Source organism: Enoplosus armatus, chromosome 18 (assembly GCF_043641665.1).
Source record: "Enoplosus armatus isolate fEnoArm2 chromosome 18, fEnoArm2.hap1, whole genome shotgun sequence".
In the NCBI taxonomy this organism is placed as follows: domain Eukaryota; kingdom Metazoa; phylum Chordata; class Actinopteri; order Centrarchiformes; family Enoplosidae; genus Enoplosus; species Enoplosus armatus.
The window spans coordinates 12,865,733-12,891,227 of NC_092197.1; the positions used below are offsets into that span (position 1 = coordinate 12,865,733).

Below are 25,495 nucleotides of genomic sequence, written 5' to 3' on the forward strand. Positions count from 1 at the left end.
TAAAAGCATGATATAGCATCTCTTTCTGCACGTCTTTCAGCAGTAGATGCCAGCTCTCTCCCAAGAATTGCCTCCTTATTTCGGTGAAACAGTTTCGTCACAGGGCAATAGTTGATGGGCTAGTTGAGGAGCTAGACTAAGGGTGAGTCTATGGATCGGCATCTTTGAGGAAAGGGTGACCACACCCAGATCAGGGAAACTGGGGCCCACTTTTCACTTAGTTAGGTAAGGGTACAGCTAAATGCCTAAAATCCACCAACCATGCTGTTGCATTTAATCCTTGTTTTATGATTGTCTCTGTCTCTTCTTCTAATTCATTTGTTATTTTGCTACCTAAATGGCAAAAGAAAAAATACTGAGAAGGTGGACTGCTTCCTAGGAAAACAAAACAAAACAAAAAGCTTTAGACTTGTTGCCTGGAAACAATCTGTGATGGACAGTTGAAGAAAGGTACCTTAGGTGAAGAATGACCTTCTGTATGCTGTGTGGCTGCTGCTAAAAGGCCACAGCTGTCTCCCTGGACACCATCCCTATGGCAACGATTGTGTACTGCTAGCAGCTGGCCCACTCTCATGATAGTCCTTATGATGATATGGGCTGTCCCAGTGCAAAGAGGAACAACGTCTAATCAATAATCCCTAATAGCTGTGTTGTCTCAGCTGACCCAGTAATTTCCATTTTAACTCCCTCTAATCAAAGATGTGCAGACAAACCAGGGTTAATAGTAGTCCAGTGTAATGTAACCAGCTGGAATAATACTACCACCACCCACAGGATATTCAGAAAATTCACATTGTTTTGACTCACAGGATTGTTTTAACAACTGATATTAGACAGTGTGTGTGTTTAGGCTGAAGTTTCTATTCTTCTTCTTAATTGAGTTTATCTCAGACAGTGTTCTTTCAGATGGCTCAAGTTGTCTGTATATAACTACATTATCCTCTTTTCCCCAGTCTATTTCCCATCCCATTCCTTGTCTTATTACTTAAGTAAAACTACTGAGAGCTAAAACAAAGCACAGTAAGCTTGACCCCAAGAAATGGTCAGAAAAGAGGAAAACATTTTTTTTTCTTACTGTATCACTTAACTGTGCATAATGTGAACAAAGCTATAAAACAAATGGATCATGCTTTGTAGATTTTGCTTGCTCAACAAGCATTATCCAACCTCCCATCTAGCTCTATTCACATGAGGGAAGACTTGACAGACCGCTACAACCTGCAGGGTACAATGCAAACATTTAAAATATAAAAACGATGATCATGAGAGAAACAAACTTAAGACTAATCTTTATGCAAAATATGACATTTCATCCATTATGAATATTCATTCAAACATCCTAGTTAGTTAGATTTTGAAAACCACATAGGACCCTTTCAAAATAAGGTACTTTTAAATGTCTGTATTACAGGTCTATTAACAGAATTAAGAGTCTTTAGTGTGTGGATCTGTCTCCCGGCTAAAAGACTAAAAGACTTCAGCTCTGTTCACAGTGTCTAGAGAAATATAAGATAATGAAGATTGCACAGCTCAATGCCACAGTAATTAGACCACACTTTCAGTAATCAGTTTCCCTTGTACCTTTTTTCCAAATAAAAACTCATAAAACAATACTGTCAAACCCTCAGGCAGTGTAGGCTAGCTCACACAGCAGTGAAAACATGCTAGCAGATTAGCATGCTAGCAGTAGCACTAGCTTGGCTACCCTCGTAGGTCACATGATCCTCGCCTTTCAAGTTGTAGTAGTCTGTTGTCTCCCATCTGCAAGCCTTTTTCGTGCTTCTTTTATTTCTCTCAGCTCTTTGTCTTCTCTCACATCTCTGTTCTCTCAATGCTCACTTTTTCTCCCATAAATTCCAGATCTTTCCTCTCTCTGCTCTGCCTATACTTTTTTTCCTCTCTTCTGCGTCTCCATCAGTCTTCTCTCCCCGACTTCCTGTCCAAACCTCTTTAGTGCACACACCCAGGCAGAGAGGTTGACTGAGGCCACTGGTCTGGCCTGTGCAGCTTCATGCCTGAAGTAATTCAAGCAGATTTGATGTATATCAGGGAGCACCATGGCAGCCCATAATCTAATTTCAGACATTTTCTGAGAGTTCATTCCAGACACAAATTTTGAAATGAGTTATACTTTTTTCCTGGTAGTGAGTGGATTACACTTTAAATGATAACACCAATGTCATTTAAGTTTCTCTGATGATTATTATTACTTAAGAAACATCCAAACTCACAGCCACAATCAGAAGCTGCTGCACTTTAAGTTCCTTACTGATCCTGAAAGGCCTACACCTGTTTTTGTTGTTTATTTTTCAGGGGTATTTTCACTTCTACCATAACTGTACACCTAACTCAATTCCACCCAAATGGAACTACTCATTATGACCTTATTTAGTCATTTATAGTATATATATATTTGTGGTGTACCTCACAGTGCTGCTTCCTAGGCAACTGCTGCTTTCATCCGCCTTTGAATTGGAGCTGGCTATAGAAATAGCAGAAAAAAAGATAATAATGGCAGAATTGAGCTCATCTGAGAGATACAGAGACAGATAGTTACATAAAAGTCCAGCATTGGCTTGATTTCAGAGCATACACTGACCGAAACAAATGAGTGAGTGTCCGAAACAAATTTGCGGTCTCTCTCGTGGGAGCACTGAATCATATTAGCCTTAAAAGTGGAGGGGAAAATAAATTCTGTTGCATCAGAAGGAAAATGTGCTAAAAATACAGCACTGTCAAAATGTAGGGCCCTCCTGGATTAATTGAAAATCCCTTTAACCGGATTAAATCATTTTAGGGGCTAACTGTGGTATACCCACACTCACACTCACACATACACATGCATGGACACGCATGAGCCCCCACACATAAGCTGATATCAATATGATATAATTACTCATTGTGACAAGGCAGTGTAGGCAGTGTGATAGCAAGTGTGTTCTGTGTTGTAGTTAAAGGCTAAAAGCTGTGAAACTGTGAAGGATTAGAGTTGGAACAGACCGAAAATGGAATAATTGGTCGCATGGGGATAAAATTTAGCCCCTCATTTCATGCATGTAGAACTCAACGCAAAAACATGTTTGGGTTGTGTTTTCAGTAAACTAATATACATAAAAGCACCTCAATAAAAGCAGGAGATGAAGTGACGAAGGAAGAAGGCTGTGGTCATTTTGGATCACAGCAGTTACAATAGATTTTTATTACGGATTGCCATGGCATTAGGTACAGGACATTCATGATTCTCTCAGGACGATTTGTAATAACATGGTGATTACTTCATTTTTCATCTAGTGCCATCGTCAGGTCATAATTTCAATTTGTCTACTACTTTGGTTTATGACCAAATATCTGCAAAACTAATGACATTCCCATCAGCGTCAGCTGTACTTTGTGTTAAGTGCTAATTAGCAAATGTAAACTAAGATGGTGAACATGGTAAACATTACCTGCTAAATATCAGCATGTTATCATTATACATGCTCATCATACTCCAACTGCAGACATACACCTTGTTCCATTGATTTTAAAGTAAATGAAAGTGCTGAGTACCACTTTAAAGGAGTTATGAGACCCAAAATATACTGTAAAAGTAAAGCGTAATATACAAACATTATACACTATATAACATTATATACATTATACAAATGTGGCTTCTTTCAATAATTCCTAGGCAGGTCTTTTCACCGTGATTAATATGAATTATTATTATATATTAATATAAAACTTACCAGCTAAAGCTACTTGTATATTAATACCATCATTATTAGGTGTGTGTTTGTTAGTAAAAAAAAAAAAGCGAAAGAGGTATCAGTCAAGACCCTGTTCAATTAGTGTCATGGCTTAAGACATGAATTGTGGAGAAGAGGAGAGGAGGGAGGGTCTATCTGGCAACAGCCAGCATCATGCATGCTGCTGTCATTTCAGGCAATTTGGCAGGCAGGCTGGAAGGTCCAGACTGTGGTTGTACAGGGCAGCTTTCCAATAAACCATCCTTATTTGTATCCCAGACTCCAAGATGTCTGCTTCCTATTGCCAATGATACCGCTCCTCCTAACAGTAGCCTCTGATGTAGCTGATGGTTGTAGCAGTGAGGCTGGCTGATTAATTCAACAGAGTGGATTTCCGCAGCTCGCTGCACACGCGTACAGTGCGAGAGAGAAAGGGGGAAATTGAGCAGAGGAAGAGAGAGAGAGCGCGGAAGAGAAAAGGAGAGAAAATGATGGAGGAAGGGTGTTAAGGAGGAGGGTCTTCGGGGGTGGGGAGAAAGTGAGAGGAAAGGGAGAATAGGAAAGAGAGAGTGTGTGGAGAGTGGGCGGAGGAAAGACAGGAAGAGAGAGAGAGGGAGAGAGAGACACGCAGGCCCCGGAGCTGCCACTGATGCTGCTGCTGCCGCTGCTGCAGCCGTTTGACAATTCCCCACCCAGAGAGAGCAGGGAAGAAGGGAGGAGATCAGAGCAAGGAGGAAGAAGGAGTAAGCGACACCTCAGTCAAGATGCTCCTGTGCTAGCCAACACACACGGTAAATACTAATCCTTTATCACCACTCTGCTTCCTCTTTACTGCCCCTGCATATCTCTCATGTCTCTGCATCATTGGCCCGAGTGTGATTGTGTTTGATTTAGCTCCGTTGAGTCCTATATATAGTGCACAGGGTTAGCATAGCCAAGCAGCTGGGGAAAACCTGTCTGTGCAGCTGCTGCAGGAGGAGACAGACGTCCACAGAGAGGTGGAAAGGAGAGGAGGATTTGTACATTTTGTCTCATCTGGGACTTAGTGAGGAAAAAGCAACATCCCGCTTCTCTGTTTCTTGACTGTAGCAGAGCCACCTGTTTGGAGATGTGTGGGTGTGAGCGGTGTGTGTTGAGCGGTGGGGGGTGGGGTTACGGTGTATGGGTCTAATGGTGTGTTTGTGGCTTGGAAATGTGTCTGTGTGTGTCTGTGTGTGTCTGTGTGCATGGATTGTTCAGAGTGTAGGATAGCGTTGCCTTTATAATCTGTCTATAGTACATGCAAGCGTTATGATTTGTAACACAACATATGTAGACACATGTTCACATGATCAGTTAGACACACTGGGAGAGAGACAAACGCGTGGCGCTTTGTCAAACAAATTGATTTTGGGTGTGTATGAGTGTGTGCTTTGACGTTATCTGCTTCTGTAACCTGAGCTTTTCCTGGTTCCTGCCTGCTGAGGGGTTGCCAGGTGTTGGTGATGAATATTAACCCACTCACGGCTGATTGACACTTGTTCTCCACCAGTTATTTATCCTAATGGGGCAAAGTCTCTCACTAAATTTGTGTGTGTGTGTGTGTGTGCATGACAAGATGGTATACACTATACACTCCCATTTTATTAGTTAGTTTGTGGTGCTGTTGAATTGTATTGTGTTATAATAAGAGGTGTTTCTAATATTTTATCAACCTGATTTCTATCAGTTTGGGTAGACTAAACATTAGGAATTGTTCTGCCCAAAAATACATACAACACTGTTCATTTTAGACAAGAAATATGCCAATGTCACATTTTCAATAATAAGCATCAGGTTTTTGGATCCTTTTGGAAAAAGTTGAAAAGATTTGGATAGGGTACAAGCAAATAGAACTTCTGCCTGAGGTTAAACAACTGAAAGAACCGGGCAAGGCTTTGCTAAAGATTTGGTCACAGTTAAGTCAAGAAAACTTCACTCACAGTAGAGAGAGAGAGAGAGAGAGAGTTTCTTGTCATGTCTCACTGTAATCCTTTCATGGTAAGAAAACTTAGTCCTATCATGGGTGAAATTTGCAGAGACCTCTTGATGAGTCTCCTTGATGAGTAGAATGGAAGTCGGTTTTATCAGGTTAGTTGTTGAGAAATCAAAGCTATCTTTACACTGACACTGTCACTCAGCAATTGTTTTAGTTTCTCTGTTGGATGTGGGAGTGTTACTATACATGCTTAAAACAAGTGTGTGTGTGTAGGTTAGAATATACATGGCTCATATGCCTGCACCATGCATATGTTTGAATATATGGCTGTGTGGGTTGGTGACAGACCAAAGGAGAAATAGAGAACAGAAATGGAGGGAGAAAGAATTGGTGCTTCGACAGCTCTGCTTAAGTCTCTTTTTGCAGCAATTTTCTTTCTGTGAACTCTCTCTCTCTGTCTACCTTCTTTTGTCTCTCGCTTTCCTTTTTTTTAACCACACGAAGGTATAAAAATCAGGTAGTAGAATTGATAGGGAAAATCTTGTATACCCCCCCCATCATGCTTGTCTTGCACCATTTTCCCATTTCTTCTTCCACTTCTTCATCTCCATGCGGCAGACTGGTAGGCTGTGCCAGCTGACGTTCAGTTGGATGCCAGAGGGCGAGAAGGAGAGAGAGAGGGAGGAAAGAAGATATGGGAAATGAAACTTGTGTTTTCAGTCTCATGGCTGATTTCCTTGCTCCTTTCCCGAGATTATCAGCGAGTCTGGCAGCCAAAAGACAGCCTTCTTGACTAATCAAAATGTTCCTCAGGACATACAGGCACTGCAATAATCCCTGAACAGTAGCAGCCTGGTTGGGGTGTGGCAGCACATATCAATAGACACATACTGTATGTACACATGTACTAACATGTGGGGACAGAGACAGACATCTGTAAACCTTTGTGTACTTTACATGCACACACACACACACATTTCCACATTTACTCTGGATTACATTCCTTCATACACACTCCCCCACATTTCCACTGTATTATTAACAGAGTGTATCCACGCATGCTTACACTTACTGTACTCAAAAGCTCTACTACACATCCACATCATATAGAGTCGATTCTATGCAGTGTATTGTATATGAGGGTATTATGTTTTTATGATTTGTGCACTATTTTATTGCTTGGTGTGCACACTCGCTGTGCTTCTTTGGTGCACTAACTGTTCATTCATGCTGCAGGTTTAAATAGTAAATAAATTAGACAGCTTTTGTTTGCAGTACTTGTATGCAGGCTCACATTCAGACAATTCAAAGGGCATCAGATATGTTGAATGTGATACTTCATTGCTACTTTTTATCATCCTGACACTCCATACCTGAAAGAGAACAGTTTCTATAGCAACCCCATCATCCCCTCCCCTCATCCCTACCCCCGTGGTGTGTGTGTGTGTGTGTGTGTGTGTGTGTGTGTGTGTGTGTGTATTCGTACACGCAAGCTGTGTAGCTCTGAATGTGAACACATGCCTGAATATGAGTGAGGGCTGTATTGATTGCTAGCATACATGCCATAAGTGTTGATGTCATTTAGCCAGCGGGGGAAGCAGAGAGGGAAACAATAAAGGAACAGATCCTCCACACATTTCCTGGCAGCTTTTCAAGATACACAGAAGTTATATTAAAGGGAAGACACAGAGCACTGCAGAGGGGAAAAAAGCAAAAAGAGAGGAGGGTGGGGCAAAGAAGCCAAGTGAGAGGAGGAAGAGAGGGAATGTCAGTAGTACATGGATGTCTGATTGAAGTCTAAATACAAATGCAGTTTAATAAAAAATACGATGAGTAGCACTTAATTTATCTTGTCATGCAGATGGTGTACTTTCCTTTCCAGATTATTCTCATTATCTCATGAAATAAATAGGTGCAGATGGGTATTTAAGCACTGATTCACCTCTTATGTGATTTTTAGTCAATGTATATAAAACAAATGTATTTTTAGATATTTACCACATGTGTTTCTTCTTAATCTGCTGTCTACATCACTTTAATGAGTATCAATTAAGGACAAGTGTCCACTGACGTCACTATGACCCTCAACCAAGTTTATATGATGTTGTTTATAGTTTTGGCACACGTCTAGGATAGTGTAGCAGACCAAAGTGCCCTTTCAAAAAACATAATTTCACCATGGCACTGCCAGGCAAGGTGAGCCCTTTAGCAAAGGATCATGCTGATAAAAGGCCTGTTAATTCCACAGCACTAATTGTCTCCCACTGTTCCCTGTAATTTTTTTAGGATGCCCTCTCCCTCTCCTTCCACTTTCTCTCCCGATCCTTAGGCTCCTTTCTCTCGTGATCTCACTTTTCTCTCAGTCCCTGTTCCTCTAAATAACTTCTTGATTACCCTCTCTTACCTAAATTGTACCTGTCTTGTGCCTCTGTCTTTCTCTGCGTTTTCCTTCACTCAGCCCGTCCATTCCCTTCTCCTCCCTTCTCTTTCAGTCCCCAGTGTTTTGTGTCTGGAAGGGCTTGAATGATTAAACATAGGGCCGAAGCCTTTTTGTGGACTGACCACCAAGGGCAACTAGATGGAGGGAAGGAGGGAGACAGGAGCACACAGTGTCAGACAGACCAGCCTGTTCGGATACAGATGACATGACAGGCCCAGTGCTCCTGTAACTGTCACCTATTGCTCTGTGCCACCGAGCCCCGCTCACTTGAGACCTAAGACTCGGTCACATGCATCAGCCGTGCAGTGTTACAGGAGCCATTACAGAATTCTCCATATTTGTATCATTGAATCCTGAGCAGAAATTCAAGCACAAATGCAGCCTACTAAGCAGTAGATACAAATCGATCTGTTGTTATATACAGTAAAATTAAACCTGGGAGAACCTTTTTTTTTGTTCCCAGATGATGTACTGTTTCTCCTCTGTAAGTGAGTGTTTTTAAATCCCAAGGTCTCATTATCTAATTTTTTTCTTTTTGACGGGACACTGTCCAGACATCTGTGAGCCTCTCGTAAGTCTATGAGAGATTAAACTGGTGCTTTGCATGTTTTGTTCAAATGCTAGCGATGTAGTCATGGTAGCAGTGCCATTTCTTTTTTTTCCATGTTGCAGAGGAACCATTTGGTAGCTTGTGCACTACTAACGTAGTAAATACGTAAAGTAAGCAATGATTTACTTCTACAGCACTCTTCAAAACAAATCTTATGAAGTGCTTTACAATAAAGGTATTGGCAACAAAACAGAATTAATATCATATTAATATCTTCGGTGCCCACTGTGTTTTTAATATGGTTTAGGCATGGTGTAAAAATGCTTCGGCGCTCTGTATAATGGCAGGGAAAACCCTGTGATCTACAAAAACATCTACAAGTTTAGCAAATGCTAGATCTTCATTTTAGGCAGAGTTCTGGGAACATCCAGTAGACACTGGTTAGCCGACCTGACAGACTTTAAGTTAATTAAGAAATGTACTTGGGGGCTTCAATGTGCCTAATAGATAAAAACCAAAAATATTATAATGAATTCTAAACTGTACTGGAAGCCAATGGAAAGAGGCCAGCACTGGCAGAACGTTCTCCCAGAGCTTTGTCTTTGTTAGAAGACACTCTGCAGCATTTTCAAGCATCTGCTGATGAGTATAAAATGCAAGTTTTTCACTCTTTACCTTTGCAGAAGTACCTTAGTTTGTCCTTGTGTGCCCTTTTTTGCAATCGAATATACATACAGTACTGTAGGTGTCATTTCAGATAGATTTTTTTATTTTAGATCGTAAACCCCCATCGAAACCAGTGGTGAGGAAACCTAAGGCTAAGGGTCTGTCAGTGTATTTCTAGTGTACTGTACATTTTAGCAACTGTGCAATGGGGTCAGATGTAAATTATTTAGCACTTGTGCAGTATGTTTTGCTGCAGATTGGGGTCATGTGAGCGTGCATTTGTGGGTATTGTGTGTGCATCTGTGTATACATGTATAGAAAGGCGTGTGTGTGTGGTGAAGTGTGTGCATCCCTGGCTGGGTGTCGTTATGGTTTTGTTTGTGCTTGAGCATTTATATGCAGGCTTGTGCGTGTGTGTGCACTTGTGTATTCTGAGCATGAAGGTCCATCCGAGCATTATGTGAGCATGAAGGCCCATCGAAGCACATGTAATCCCTAACCAGCTCTTGGGCTGCTTATTAGCATTACACTGATCTTCCTCAGAACTTATTTTCCAGCCCTCTGATATTCTCTGAGTGGCCTGAGGGAACAATAGGTCCTGTTCACATCAAATGTGTTATGTCATCAATGTGACTGGAAGCTTTGCTGCCCACGTCATGGGAGCCCTATTTCACTCTCGCTGCCTGCTCCCACAGTATGTACATACAGCGCACACACACTTCAATATGCACACTCCCATGCCCTAATATTCCCTGTGGGGCGTATTTATTCTCAAGAGATGCCAGCGTTTTCCTCGGAAATCCCTCCCCGTACAGTACAGCTGGAGCACCTCTATATATCACATATAGTACACAGTCAAAGTTAATATGCTCACATGGCCTCTGTCTTTCTCCCCTGCCCTGTTTAAACCAGTTTCAGATTGGATTTAGATCCAGTTGGTCAAAATTTAAGACTAATATCCAACAATGTGACAGCTGCCATGACCCACATCTACTACCCAACCAATCAGAATATGACATGAAATGACACAGAATACACTGGTGAGCTAGCGTAATGCTACTGCTAAAAACATATTTACCTCAAACTCACTTTGCAAAATTAGCTTTTCATGTTGCCGTCTTCACCCTGGCTGCGACCGGCTTCACTTTTTTTTTGATGCATGAAAGTGTGCAATGGCCAAAGCTTGTTGATCGTTTAGCTCCATTTTCAATTATTTTCTTTTTACATCGCAGCGCTACAATTCACCAGGCAATCATCGCACCGTCTGACATTCCTCAAAATTGACATCGTACAGTCTGACACAGATTGCGATAAAGACTTTATTAGACCCATGTCGCACAGTGTGACATGCAGTGAGAGATCTATAGAGGACTTATGACTGCAACTAACAGTGATTTCCATTATTGCTCAATCTGCCCATTATTTTTTATGATTAATCAGTTACTTGTTTAGTCTGTAAAATGGCAGAAAATAGTGAAAAATGGCCATCACAAGTTTCGTGACATCTTCAGAATTATTACAGTCCAAAACCAAAGGTGTACATTGTACAATGATGGAAAACAGAAACAGCAGATCTTAGCTGCATCTCTCTCTCCCTCGTTTCCTGCCATCTCTCCACTATCGCTATCTAATAAAGGCATAAAACCAAAGCACACTGCAATACAGGGCCTGGTTCACAAAAGTGATTTGCGAGCACTGTTTATATGCTGATCACAAATGGTGGCAGCATCACGTTTCACAAATGGTCGTTGCTTGCGAATTGCTGTTACATTTTTGAGTCCTACAGGGCTCTTACATGCTTATGCATTTGTTTAGTGAAAAGTGTCAAAATTAATGGGAGAGGAAATTATCTCATGTTGCAAATTGCAGCTTGCATGTTGCCAGTTTGGTGAAACGGGCCTCTGCTCGAGAAAATGATAACCATAGCTATTTGGTAACTTGCCTCAGATGTGGGCCTAAAACTCTGAGTTGTTTGACATCAGATCAGCTCTGCTTTGTTACTATATGGCCACAAACATCCCTGAGAATCTGCAGAGACTCAAAAAGCAAACACTGTATATATGTATACAACACATACACAAGCACAAACATTACACAAACTAAGCAGAGCTCAGATGAGTAACAGGGAAAGCGACACAGGAGGTCGACGAGTGAGGTGAATGAGGATGTGTGTTACGTGGAGGAGAAGTTAATCTCTCCTGACGGTAGCGCCGGCCTCTCCCTGCCTCTCCCTGCCTCTCCTCTGTCTTCTCTCCTCCATAAAAACTCTGTATTGTCTCTTGCTCTGTGACAGGCACGCACACACACACACACACACACACACACACACACACACACACACACACACACACACACACACTACAGCACACACTAAAACACACATGACAAGATGTAGAGAAACCAGGGCGTTTAAACAAAACACTAACTGTTTGATTTCTACTCGAGAGAAGAGGTGAGCAAAATCCTACATATGCGGAGAGGCTCTTTATTTGTGCACAGATTTGAGAGTATGTGCTTTCACTTAGCTCAAAAGACTCTCAAAAGATCTCATCCATGTAAGATTTTGTATGTGCATGAAGTTTTTGCTGCCACATTGAACTGATGTAGAGTCTTTTGGGCTTGAGACATTGTTAATATTAAACATTAGTGACTGCGTAGGCTGGGTTTCCATTGAAGCTCCAGTTGATCCACATTATTAAATCTGCAGGAGTGACTCACATATTTCATATTCAGACGTTTTTGTAAACCTTCATTTACATATACACTAACAACAGGGGGTTCCCTCAAATTATGAGGGTATTAAGTTACGTTTCTAACTTGATTGTGTGTGTGTTTTTATTATGGAGGTAATTCTTGCCACATGAACACTGTGGATGCTCAAGAGCTTATGGCTAATGTATGCCTGGAGATGCTAGTTATGCAACTCATTCATGCTTGCATGCACACACGCAAACACGGACACACACACAGACACACACATACTCCAACTCAGCTTCACTACATCGGCATTATCATACCACCATCAAAACTAGATTAGCCACACGTTTATGTTTTATGAATGAGTCACCTGTAGAGACACCTTCGTGGCATAGGTTAGAGGAATGTCAAAGGGGAATATTTGATAGCATGTTGATTAATTATCTATCAGTGACATTATGGTAGCAGCCGCTCTGAACTGCACTTCATGATAAGCACAAAGAAAAGATGTAAGAAAAGAGTAATGCAAAAGGTTGCATTCTGAACGTGAAAGATGGATTTTCCAAATAAAATGGCACACATGAACGCTACATGACTTAAAGGTTAAAGGAAATGACTGTTTGTGAATGCACTGCGCTGCTATTGTAAGGTTGCTGTTCAGGTGTCATGCACATGTTGTAAACCAGAGGTAACGCACAGTATTAACAACATGATGACTGATTGATCTCAAAATGCTCTTGAGACTTGCAACAGTCTGCCAAAGAAGCTGATGTTTGGCTGAAGATTAAGTGGGATTGAAGTCCCACATTCTCTTGTGAAAAAGCAAACACCTACTGAGCCCTTCAGAGGACACACTCTGTGTTATATGTCATCTTTTATGCTGCAGTAAAGACCTTGCTAATACTACATAATAAATCTCCAAAAAGTCTCTCATTATCATAACCAATTCCTTAAGTGGTGGTGTACAGTGCCAGTGTTCCACTGCCTTAAAGGTAACATCAACCTTGAAAGTGTGTCCTCTTTTGGATTCATTATATTCTTGTTAACTGGTTTGCAATCTACAGTAAATGATCATACTGGTGGTTTTGTATGTTTTAGTCCATTAACACATTTTTTATGCTTATAATACTGCCAACCATTTTCAAACAGTATGTCTTTTTAAAATACAGTCATTGGTTTCCTTTCATTTCAGTGTGGTATAGGTCTTGAATTATGCTCGAGGTGGGTGATCCATCACTGTGAAAATATACTTGTGCAATGTGATGCTACAGCTACACGGTACTACAGTCATTTTGAAAATGCTCCTTGAGCCAGCTGACATGAGTTTTGTGGAAGGGAACAGTCCCTGTTCAAAACTGCATTACTGCATGTAACAGAACACAAATATAAACCTACTTCAAACAAATATCTCTGCAAGTTAAGATGCCCTGTTCTCACCAAAATGGATTGTATGTATCCAAACGTGTTGAAGGAATTTCCTTCCTCATAACACATTCGCAGAGCTGATTTTGTGAATATTTTAAATCGCTTATATACATATATGCCACTTGTGCACATGCTTGATGCGAACAAAATGGGGATCCACTCTTAAAAACATTGCTCTATAGCGCTACTTGCGGTCATAAACTCGATTTTCATAGCATACTGTAATGAAGTGAAACCAATGGCTATCGAAAATCTTATGGTACGCTATAGAAAATGGTTGCAGCTCTGTAAAGTAAAATGCACTTTGTAGTTAATGGCACAGCAACTGAATCAGAGTTTTTCCAGCTTTATTTGACAATAGTACATTTGAAAATATGGTGTGAAAAAACACTTTAATTGTGTATGTAAATATACTTCATGTACATGTGTATAGACATGCAAAACCAGCAGTGCTGTTTTTTAAAGTTGAAACATAGACTGTGAAGGCAGATCCAGTTCTACAGCATTAGTCCTGGTCCACAGTAGAGGAGCTGTCCATGGTGCTGACTGCTCCAGACATTAGACGGTGCTGAACAGGCAGCTGATGCTGCAGCAGCTATTAGTGGTGGGACAACAGTCATGGCTCTGACTCCATTTGCCCATTCTCCAGCCCACATAAGTGCAGAACAATCTTTGACACAGATACACACACGTTGTTGATACGCACACACACACACACACACACACACACACACACACACACACACACCCACACACACATTAACTGTAGTCGTCCTATTGAACCACTCAGCACAAAGTTTAGTGGATAGTTTAGTGGAGGGAGTTATCTGTTCACAATATCGCAATATTTCAATAAGACTGAAACAATCTGATACAGTAGCGTGAAGTCTTTTGTTTGAGGATCAGTTTAAACAACCAGTCTGCACTGCACTTAATATAACTAACAAAGGAAAACAGAGAGGAGATTATGAGATGCTTCATCTTTGGGTTGAGAATGAGGTGAGAATGCTGTCTTTGTACAGAAAGTAAATGTGTCTAATATTATCTTTTCTCCAAACTTTCATGAACTCCAGTTTAACTTTCACATGGAGTTGTTGTATTATATCTTATGGTTGAATGCATCAAAAAGCATGTTGCAGATTGTATATTTATTTCTATGTATTCTGCTGGTCATATCTTCTCTTATTAAATGTAATGGATACATGGTAAATCTCTGTTTGTCTTTGACTTCACTGGTGCTCCCACTGAAGACGACAGTCGGTCTCTTTCCGCTGTGACGTCTGATTAATGACAATCCTCCTGGGAGTTGAGGGAGAACAGTAGCAATCCTCTACCCGCAAGAATCCCATTTAGAGTCAGCGGTAGCCATCGTAGAAATCTCTGCATCCATGATTTCATCCTTCATGTATTCTCCATTACAACTGCAGCAGCTACTGGCTCATTCCTGCTGAAACACTATATTGCAATATTTAATATTATCAGTATGATCCAAAACCTGTGTTCCTAAATTAAGCAAATCCAAGATGTCCATGTAATTTTCTGTTGGCTTGCAAGAGGCAAGATTTGAATGTTGTAATTAATTCCCATTGATGGCTGTTTTATTCCTAGGTAGCACATCCACGATTCAAAAGCATAAAAGCATTAACACTTCCTTGAATACATTTGAAGCTTGCATTACTGTAACATATAGCACATACCAGATTTAAAGCCTTTACTGCTACACAGCCATGTGGACAGAAGTAAATTGACATTTGATTAAACAAAACTCTGGTTTGCTCTGTAATGAAGAAAGGGAATTTATTTTAAGGTTCTTCCCATTCATATTTAACCCAATTTGGATCAGTATGAATACATGTCAGTAGATCCAAGTAAGCACATCAAATTAAATCATTTTCAATTACTCTCTGCTCAACTCCTCATCATCAGGTAATCAGAGCCCAGTGGGAAATACCTGGAACAAAATAAACACTTTATATGCTGACGTCTTGTCGGCCAAATCAGAGTAACTTTCTGGTCTGGTTTGGACCAGAGCAAACGAGAGTTCATGTGACGGAAGCATGGCGCTTTTCGCAGAGTTGCTGATGCAGTGGCGCATGATATTACAATAACCAGAAGCTCTGCCTAAATCTAATATGTCGTAATTGTGTTATTTATGGTACAACTCTGCCCCCTTCAACGTGGCTTGATCACAATATTGTTTTGGTTCGACACAAATGATGAAGATTGTCATAACGACAGTCATGCTCCAAACAAAAATGTATCTTTTGAGTATCAAATAACTCAGGTGGCTGTAAAAAGTTAGAACAGAGGCTGTAAAAGCTTTATTTCACAGATATAATTGATTCCACGTTGATACGTCTCCATGGAAGAAAAAGCAAACAATTTTTAGCGATTTATCAAATCTCTCCCGCAGCTTCTCCACAATCTTTGCACACAACCTCGTCAGGCTCGTGAGCAGGTGCTGGTACTGCAGCTCTTCTATCTATTGTCTGGAGAACTGCTGTGTTCAGCTTTGTCAACTGATCTAAGCAGACTCCAATCAACATTTGTCGAGGCATCAGCATCTCATTGTGAGCTTTGTTTTACTTGCCTGCGTTTGCTCTCAAAGGCAGCTTGATACATGAGCCGGTACGGTGAGGCCCAGTGCTAACCGCTGTCGTCTGTATAAGATGATCAAAAACACTTGTTGAAAGTTAACTGAAAGAACACAAGGACACACTCAATAAAAAATGTAATAAGTCTTCCTGTTTTACACACATACACATACACATACACATACACACATACATTACATCTACCACAACACATAGTTCATGGAGAGAATTATACTATATGACACCAAAGGTGAAAGATAAGATGCAGCACATGCATGATGAAGGCTGTTTAATTTGTTTATTTAAAGCTTTCAGAATCAGAATCAGAATCAGAAACTGTTTATTGCCAAGTAACAGACATTACAAGGAATTTGCTGAAGTATTGCTCAAGTATTACTACTATTGCAGGGTTAATGATACAAACCAATCCTCCTGATGCAGACACTTAATTTGAGACATACAAGTTGCGTTTATGGATACACAGTAGATTCTGGGACCTTAGCAGCTCAGTGAGGGGCTGGCCTCAGCGAGCAGAGCAGATCCAGGGCCAGCAGCTAAATTAGTGGGTTTGGGGAGAGAATGATAATCATGGTGGTGATGGAAGGGAAAGTGCGTGAGTGTGTGTGGAGACAGAAGAGGAAGGAAGAAAGAAGTTGTCAGAGTGAATTAGTCATTGGCGATGTTGAAGACTCTCCCCCAGCCTGGCCACTCTTTCTGCACGCACATATGGATCTCAAATTTCACAGATTCACACATGCACACACACGTCACACTTTCACTCAAACATGGATCTTCACAGATGTCCTCGGAGTGCTGTTAATTCCCTGTTAAGTTGTTGTTTTCCTTAAGAGAAAGCCTAATTATCATATCCTTTTATATATTCAAACCAGATTTCTCTGTGTATTTTTTTGCATATTGAGGGTTTAAATTGGCATGGCAATGTGTGTGTGTGTGCCTTGGCTTTGCAGTATTGCACTGTGTTTACAAGATGTTATGGAGTGTTAAGCAGAGCTGTGAATGTGTGATTCACTGGAAGTGGAGAAGCAGACATCGTTCCTGAGGCCCATAAAAAGAAGCCTTTAAAAGGTCATTCTTCTTTTCTTTTTCTCTGTTTCTTTTTTTTTTTTGTTATCATTCTGTGGCAGCCTCAACTGAACTCTAAACTTTCTTAATCTATCTTCCTGTCTGCGGCTGTCAATTTTCTCTCCCTAAAGTTTCAACACAACACAACATCTTTCCATTTATCTGTACATGCCTTCCAACCCCCACCGCACTTCCATATGGTGTCAACTATAAAGCCATGTCCTGGGGTGTCAGTGCGGAGGACGGCTGCAGCTGGCACCTCATGATGTGCCACGTCCCCATAATTACCAGTCGAAGGCAGAAGAACAAAATCATTTCTGGCTGCTACTGTAGCTAGGTGTGGCACAGTACACTAACTGCAGTGATGTGCTGTGACGACAGCATTACACAGTAAGAGCAGCAAGTGAACTCACTCGCCAGTCTCTGTATCTTCCTGTCCTTGTCTGTTCTCTATCTGTGTCTTGGTTTGATTGTGTCTTCCTCCGACAGCCTCTCTGCCTGCACACAAATAGATGGATGGACCAGGCTGGCCCCTCACTTTGTCTGTTTTCCCTCTCTTCTCCTCTTGGCTAGGGTTTATTGACTTCCTCGATTTGTACTGATAAATTTGATCATAAACCTCTGAGCTGCACAATCTTTTTGTGCGGAAGCTGGCTTGAACTCATCTTTTGCTTGAGTATATCATAGCAACCAGGCTCGAGAGAGCATATTGCACGTGCAGTATGTATGGTGTATCACAGTGTTATGATGTTTATATGGTGCAGCTCATCTATTTAGAATAAAAACAACACAGACAGCTGTTTATTTAGGAGTTAGAATACATCTTTTGCCAGTCAGATTGCCAGTTTACTTTAAAACATGCACATATTTAGAAGGTAATTGGATTAAGTCCTCTTTTGGAGACTGTAAATCTACTTATTTTGATTTGGGGGAAATATTTTTAGATCAATGAGACATGTTAAAACACTGCTGGTCTTAAAGCCACCATTTTATCCTGTTAGACGTACCACAAAAACAAAAGCTGGGATCGACTCCTGTTGCTTTTTGTTGAAAGACAAAGCTGAATAGAGAAAAGGCCCGACTGCTCTTATAAATTACTTACTCACATATTATAGTCTGGATGCTGAGAATGACAATCAACAGTATGAGCTCAGCGCACTAGCATGAAGGGGTATTATGTGCCAGGATATGACCAGTCGCAGTGAAATCACTCTTGAATGCTCAGAGCTGTGATAGGAGGAGAGCGTTGCCCTAGTTTGAGTCTGGCGTAATTATGTAATGCTTGAGTACCTGCAGCACCAGCGGCATGACAACTTCTGAATGTGAATCTGGGCAGTGGAGAGTGCAGACAGGAACTGCACACCTCTTTTCCATCCTTTTACGTGGTATGCAACTTAATCTCATCTTGAGCTCGCTAGATTTTACTGACATTATGCACTCATTTGCTTGTTTAGCATTTGACTGACACATTCAGCATTTGACTCCCTTATTTCATCCTTTTACCTCTTCAGTTTGTTTCTTTTTCCTAAATATTTTCTCCTCAGACCTTTTCCCACTTCCTATTCCTTTTTTCCCTCCATCCCTCTCTCTCTCCGTCTCTTTCTTCCCGTGCCCCCCTCTTTTCCAGCCCCCCCCCCCTCCATTCCTAATGCCACATACCAAATGGAGGGTGACAGTATGCAGCTGTGGGTTTTGTCCTCCAGACAGCATCTTAGAGAAAAGCTTAGCCCCACACACACATGCATACAGACGGAGGGAGGGATCGGCACTAACCTGAGTCTTTCATCTGTCGCTTATATAATAGTTTTAAGATGGAGTTGCGCTGTGCGGCTTGCATACGTGATGCAGTCAGGCCTAAAAGTCTTTGCAATGAGGAAGATAATGTATCATAATGTAAAAACACACTAAACTCTCTTTTCTTTCCTCTTTTTATTCTTCAGAGAGCAAAGCTCCATGCTGCCCTGCAGGAGAAAAATCGTCTGAACCTTGAGTTGATCAACCACCACCTGAAGGCATCCAAGTATGACCAGGTATGGCATTCACACATACAAGGACAAACACACACATACTGATGATCAATGGTAAAATCTATTTAATAGCTAATATTTTTCACTGCTTGTGTTATGGGGCTACATATCACACGCACAATGTCATATAAATGGCTGTAACATCAGTCATATGTTGGAATCTGTGAACCATCTCTATAGATCAATACACCTGCAGCCTTGTTATCATCACATATGTTATCATGTGTTGCCTCTTCATATTGCTTCTTCACGCTCAGGATGTGTACATATATTATACACACACATCATTGCTACGTTTCCTTTCCCATCCTTGTGTCTTTACTGGCACAGTCAGTCAGTCTCCCACTTCACACATGCATGCATAAACATGCACACAGACCCAGACAGAGACAGTCTGTGATGGTAGGCGATTAGCTACTCTGGCGCTAATAGTGACTTTCACAGAGGGGGCAGATTTGACACGTGTCCAGGGACTCAGCTCGGAGCTTTTTGCTCCCCCGTGCCACACAAAAAGATGCCATCTGTGCACCAACAAGGTGGGCACAGAGATGAAAAGGAAGTGGGGCAAAAAGTGTGTCCAGTCCTGCCAGATCTACAGTATGAATGAGTGTAACTGGCTTGTAAGGGCAATCGTGGCAAAGACACAGGCAACATGTGGTGGACTGTGCATAGACAGAGACAGAACCAGAGAGGGAGAGTGGAAGAGAAGATGGTATCTTTAGAGAAGATAATCATAGAAAATAAATGACACTTTCTCTGGAGGCTATTTGTCAGAGTTCAAGAGAATTAACTGTGAAAATTAATTTGTTATGACTCAAAAATAGTATTTATCGTAGGGCTTGTATTGGACTCAATGTTCTTTGATCTTTGAGTATCTTGGAAAATGCTCTCTAAATACAATGTATTATTATTATTATTATAGTCTGCTTGAAAATTGATAATTGTTAATATGCTGCTTGTCCCACATGATATAGCTCAGATGGTACTAGAGCTTCTGACTCCAGCTCCAGTCATGAATTACACAATATGAATGAACTCATTAACTCATTTCCTTTGCAACAGTGTAGTTTTGTGCACTTTGTGTGAGCTTACCTAGCGTGCGCTCATCAGTTATGTTAAGTAATGAGATGATTGATGTTATATGGCCGAGGGATGGTTCTGCTCGATCCTGTGAGGCCACCTTTATAGGAACCAGCTGAGGTCAAGGCCTCTGACTGATGAAGAAACGAGAGGCAGAACGCTCAAGTCAGCAGCTCTGTCTCATCAAGGCTAAATGGAAATGTGCTGATTAATTTCTCTTCAGTCTGTGAACTCCCAATCAACCCTCCAGCCACAAAAAAACCCAGCCTCTATTCATAAATGTAAAAAGTAGGTCTACTGCAAGAACAAACTTCATAAAAATTGCATGCTTGTTTTCCTCTTTAAAAAGAAAACAGAATAATGGATACATTTTAAAAACTCTTCAAGTAAAACAGGAAATTGAAGTATGTTCCCTCACTTTGTTGTGTTTTTGTTTGCCTGCGTCTCTTTTTGTTATGGCCTTTTATATCCATGTTGTTAATAATCCTCTTAACCTCCTCTTGTTGTTTTTTTTTTATTTATCTTTTTCTTGTCCTTTCCGCACTTGCATCTGGACTCTTTCCGGTCATGTAGGTGCGATCCGACTATGACCAGCTGAGACAGACCTTTGCTGTAGTGAGCCAGGAGAGAGACGTGGCCCAGCAGCAGAGGAGCCAGCTCCAAGGCAAAGTGGAGAACCTGGAACAGGTTTTAAAGGTGAGACGTCCCCTCATGTCTCCTCTGTATTCCTGTGTGCGACCATAATTCAATCTTTGCATTTTATATTCTTTACAGGTGGTATGATAGTATATATTTCATATTATAATTTTGATGTTTTCATTTTGTGACCAATCATACACACAATGTCCTTTGGTAACTCACTTAATGAGTTGAGTCTTTCTCCTGAATCATCTATACTGGAGTGCTGTGGTAGTTTAAGTTGTCTGACAAAGACTGTGGACTAAGAAAGACCATGTGGCCATCTCTTGATGACTTAATAATGTCAGAGAGCAATTTTGAGCATTGAGGGAGAACTCAGAGATCCCATCAGTAAGTCCTTCAGTACTGAGTTTTAGCTGAAGAAACTAAACTCTTGGATTACTTGATTTCAATTCGCCATTTCTCATATATCCCCACAAGGAACACATTTCCTTCCTCTACCCATAGAAGGGAGATTTAATTCTCTGCAGTTATGGAGTTAATGAATTTGAATTTAGTTCAAGGATTGATACTATAAATCTGTAATAGTTTCTTCCTCATCTCTCTCATTCTTTTGTCCCCGAGGCAACATGTCTCTAAGGCTCCTTTCCTGCCCCATCACCACCCCTGAGTCTTTCCGTCCGCTTTTTCACTGACATACTGTATATCTCACTACATTTCTCCAGCATTCCCATCCACACTCATTCATCCCACGTTCACTTCAGTGGTTCTGTTTGGCTGACAACATTCATCAGATTTGGAGATTTTACTGGCCCTATTTTTCACTGCCTCTTTTGGAGATGTTCCCATCTCCCATGTTTTCTAAGAAAACTTTAGAAGGAAAGTGATGCAACTCACAAGGTGGAGTGTCATCTGTTTCATGGAGAGGCTCTTTTTTTCATCGTGTTATGGTCTGCCAATAGTAATCAGACACAGTCTCACTGCGCCGTGAGAGGCACTCTCATTACAAATCCTCGCCTCCCTGCATCTCCCATCGATTGTCTGTTTGTCAGGATATTTGAGAGAGAAATGTACCCATCTGAGAAAAACTGACCCGCTCCCTAATACAGCAAAGAAAGGTTTGTCACTTTCTCATTGTGTATTGATTATGAAGACAAAGAGACTATTTAGAGAAAATTACACGGGGCGATGTGGGTGGAGAAAGCAAAGATGGAGGAAAAACAACATGAGAAAAACTGAAAAAGACAGGGTTTAAAAGTGTTCTGCTGTCAAAACTTCTGAAATACAACACTGTCAATCTTGGTTTTAAAGTTATATAATCTAAAAAAAAAAAAGCCTTATTGTTACATTTCTATGGGGGAATTAAGACACGAGTCAGCATGACCACATCTTATTCTGCGCCTTTCTATCATACAAGAAAGTGTAAAGGGCAAAATGCAAGACAAATGTGTGGTAGCTCTTACATAAAGTGGCCTGTTACAATTATCACTGAAGAGGACAATCCATCTAACTCATCTGACTAAGCAGTGCTAGTAGTGGCTAATGTAGCCTCGAGCCCCTGAGATAGATCTGGCTAGAGAGGTCTGGTCAGCTCACTTCTTTCTAACTCCACGCCCCAAATTCGTAGTCTTTAGCCCTGACTGATGTTGCCCCAACATGACATAACAGGGTGTTTGCTGAAAATGTAGGTGAGTTCATCAAGCCCTCCCTGAATATCCAAGAGTTAAAAAAAAATAGTTTTCACATAGAGACTCCAGTGACAGCCCCTCAGCCAGCCCAGTCCTCTACAGCTTAGAGCTTCTCCCTGATTATGCAAAGCAGTGGCTGCCTGCTCAGGACACCTCGAAGCCACTCCGGGAGGTAAAGAGGCTTTTCTTTTTTTCAAGGGAGAGAGAACACAGAGAGAAAATGATGAATGTCAGAGCTTTCTAAGCTGTCTTTTCTTCTTAAGCCTGCAGAAACATCTTATGGCCCAAACTCTGTTTCTGCAAGATGCGGCAGCTGGTCGTGACTCAGTGGGTAGATACTATATAGTCATGACTCGGCTAATTTGGGAAAGGGTAGATTTGGGATCAGCGTGGGTGACCATGTGTGACAGCGTTGTCTGAGTCAGTTCGGAGTATACAGTAGGTTGCAACTGATGGATACACAACAGTTTATATAAAAAGCTCATCAGTGTAACACTCTTTATACTTACTTTACTTCCACAGTAGATTCAACACTTGAGTGCTTGAGATTGCAAAATGTGACTATTAAGGAATAGTTAGACATTTTAGGGAATAGGCTTATTTGCTATCATGTCTGTACTGTGAGGCTGCAGCCAGCAGACAATAGCTCAGCTCAGCTCAGCATTAAGACTGGAAGCGTGGTAACAGCTAGCCTTGCCCTGTCCGAAGGTAACAAAAGCAGGATAACCAACAGGTTATTGCTTGTTTGTTTAATCTGTAATGGTAACAAGACTCGAGGAAGTCTCAGCTCCCGACCAAGAAATAGTCCGGCACATAACCCCCTTTAAATCCACATGTTGACGTTTTTACACTTCACTGGTTTTTGTACAGATTAAACAACAAGGTAAGTAAGCGTCTGAAGTGCTGGTAGGCAGATTTTATTACCTTTGGACAGAGCCAAACTTGCTGTTTCCCCCTTTTTCCAATCTTTATGCTAAGCTAAGTTAGCCGGCTGCTGGCAGTAGCTTCATACTTGGCCTATAGACATGAGAGTTAGATCTTCTCATCTAACTCTCAGCAAGAAAGCAAATAAGTAGCATTTCCCAAAGTGTCAAAATGATATCAAATGAATCCTTAATTTAATCATTTGCGAGGCTTTTGTGGTATTCTTTTGTTTGTCTTCCATATTTCCACAGTCCTGATATTGCAAACAGTGTGCATTTTTTTTCCAGAATGCAGAGTTACCTGCAGCTAATTGCCATTCAGGTGGATCGGGTTTAGTTTCCCACAAAGGCTCATTGCCAGGGTGGTAGCCAGCCCACTGCATAATACACCCTCCTTTCAGCGCCAGGGATAGCAACAGCAATATTTTGATAATTGTTCAGATTTTCAAGGTCTAGCTATATTGAATATTGCCAACATCATCACATTGTGGCATCATCTCTAAATAACATCCTTAAACACCTCTCCCTCTCTCTGTTTGTGCCCAGCATATGCACGAGGCTGTAGAGCTGAAGCAGCAACTGCAGATAGAGCATGAGAAAACCTTGGTGGCCCTTCACACCAAGCAGAAGGAGATCAATCAACTGCAAAAGGTATGACCATATGGATAAAAGGCAAACACAGAAAATTGGTCATTGAAAGCTTAATTTTTATTCTCTTGAGATAACACTCCTGGGGTCATTGGAGCAGTGACAAACTAAAGCTCCTTGTTCAGCAATTGATGTGTCAGTAGCCAGTTTGTGCTGAATCACTGTCATCGAATCACTGTTACTGTATCAGAAAATATAAAGACCCCTGAAACCTGTCCGAAAATCAGCAGATTTTATTATAAATGCAGTTTCAGCTCGCAGCACCTTTCATATTGTTTGAAAGTGTGATGAAGAGCTCTCTGCTAAAAATGCTGCCTTTCTAGTTTATACACCTTGTGAACATCTTCCATGTGCAGACGGTGCTTTTTTCTAGGTTTTGTTTTCTGTCTGGTACATTTTAAGATTGGGATATATTCTTCAAATATCTTCAAATATGAAAATACAAATATCACAAGGGACACATGGATTGAAGTGTTTTTGATACTTCTGAGGCTGTTCAAATGTCCAGGATGTTAAATTATCTGCCTTACTTTTTACCCAGTCTGGCCCAAATGTGTGGCTCAAACGAATGCTTGTATATATGCTTGTGAATTTTGACCTCATCGTGTCTTAGATAGACTCAATCACCCAGATGTTCAACATATTTGCGCCTACATTTCTAATTGTTAAATGAACAAATTATATATATATATATATATATATATATATATATATATATATATATAATACTTTTTAACCATTTTATTTGCGGTATCTTTGTCCTGTTGCAGCATTATTTACTGTTTAATTTAATTTGATTTATGTTCAGAGATAATGCACATTGATCAGCATTACTGTACATGTGCCAGTTTTAGCCACAAAGCTAATTTCTGTTCATTGTTTACACACTATACAAATTAAAAACAAAAAGCAGATTCAAAATCCTCTTATTGGAATGACTGATATGTAAATACCTACTGGATTAGACGTCGATATGGTAAAAGAGCTGAACAGTGATGACTGCTTCCTGAGAAATGTGTGAGGTTTTTCTGTCGGCTGCCTGTATGTACCTGCTTATTTTCCTGTATTTGCGTTGGTGTTCAAAGAGAAGCGGTCATTAACAGTCAAACAGACACTAATATATCCAAGCAGAGGCTAAGTAATTTGTACAATTACACAAAGAGGTTTTTAATGTTGAAAACTGTGCTTTTACTTCTGCTGCCAGCCACCACTTAGACACCAACATACCCCAAAATAAATCTGTTACTGTTCATCAGAGCTGTGCCATCAGGAGTAGGCATCTCTTCAAGTACCAGTGCTGTGATCAACCAGTGAGCCTCTGCCAGGGTATTGTGTTGACAGTACGTCAGC

At 40.9% G+C, this 25,495-nt stretch overlaps 1 protein-coding gene across 1 annotated transcript in view; it reads left to right on the forward strand.

The window, feature by feature from the left end:
• Positions 1–25,495, forward strand: part of rimbp2a (RIMS binding protein 2a) — a 55,820-nt gene that overhangs the window by 9,616 nt on the left and 20,709 nt on the right. The window contains 3 exon segments of the mRNA XM_070924566.1: positions 19,081–19,170; positions 20,821–20,943; positions 24,044–24,153. Coding sequence (XP_070780667.1) covers positions 19,081–19,170; positions 20,821–20,943; positions 24,044–24,153 — 323 coding nt within the window.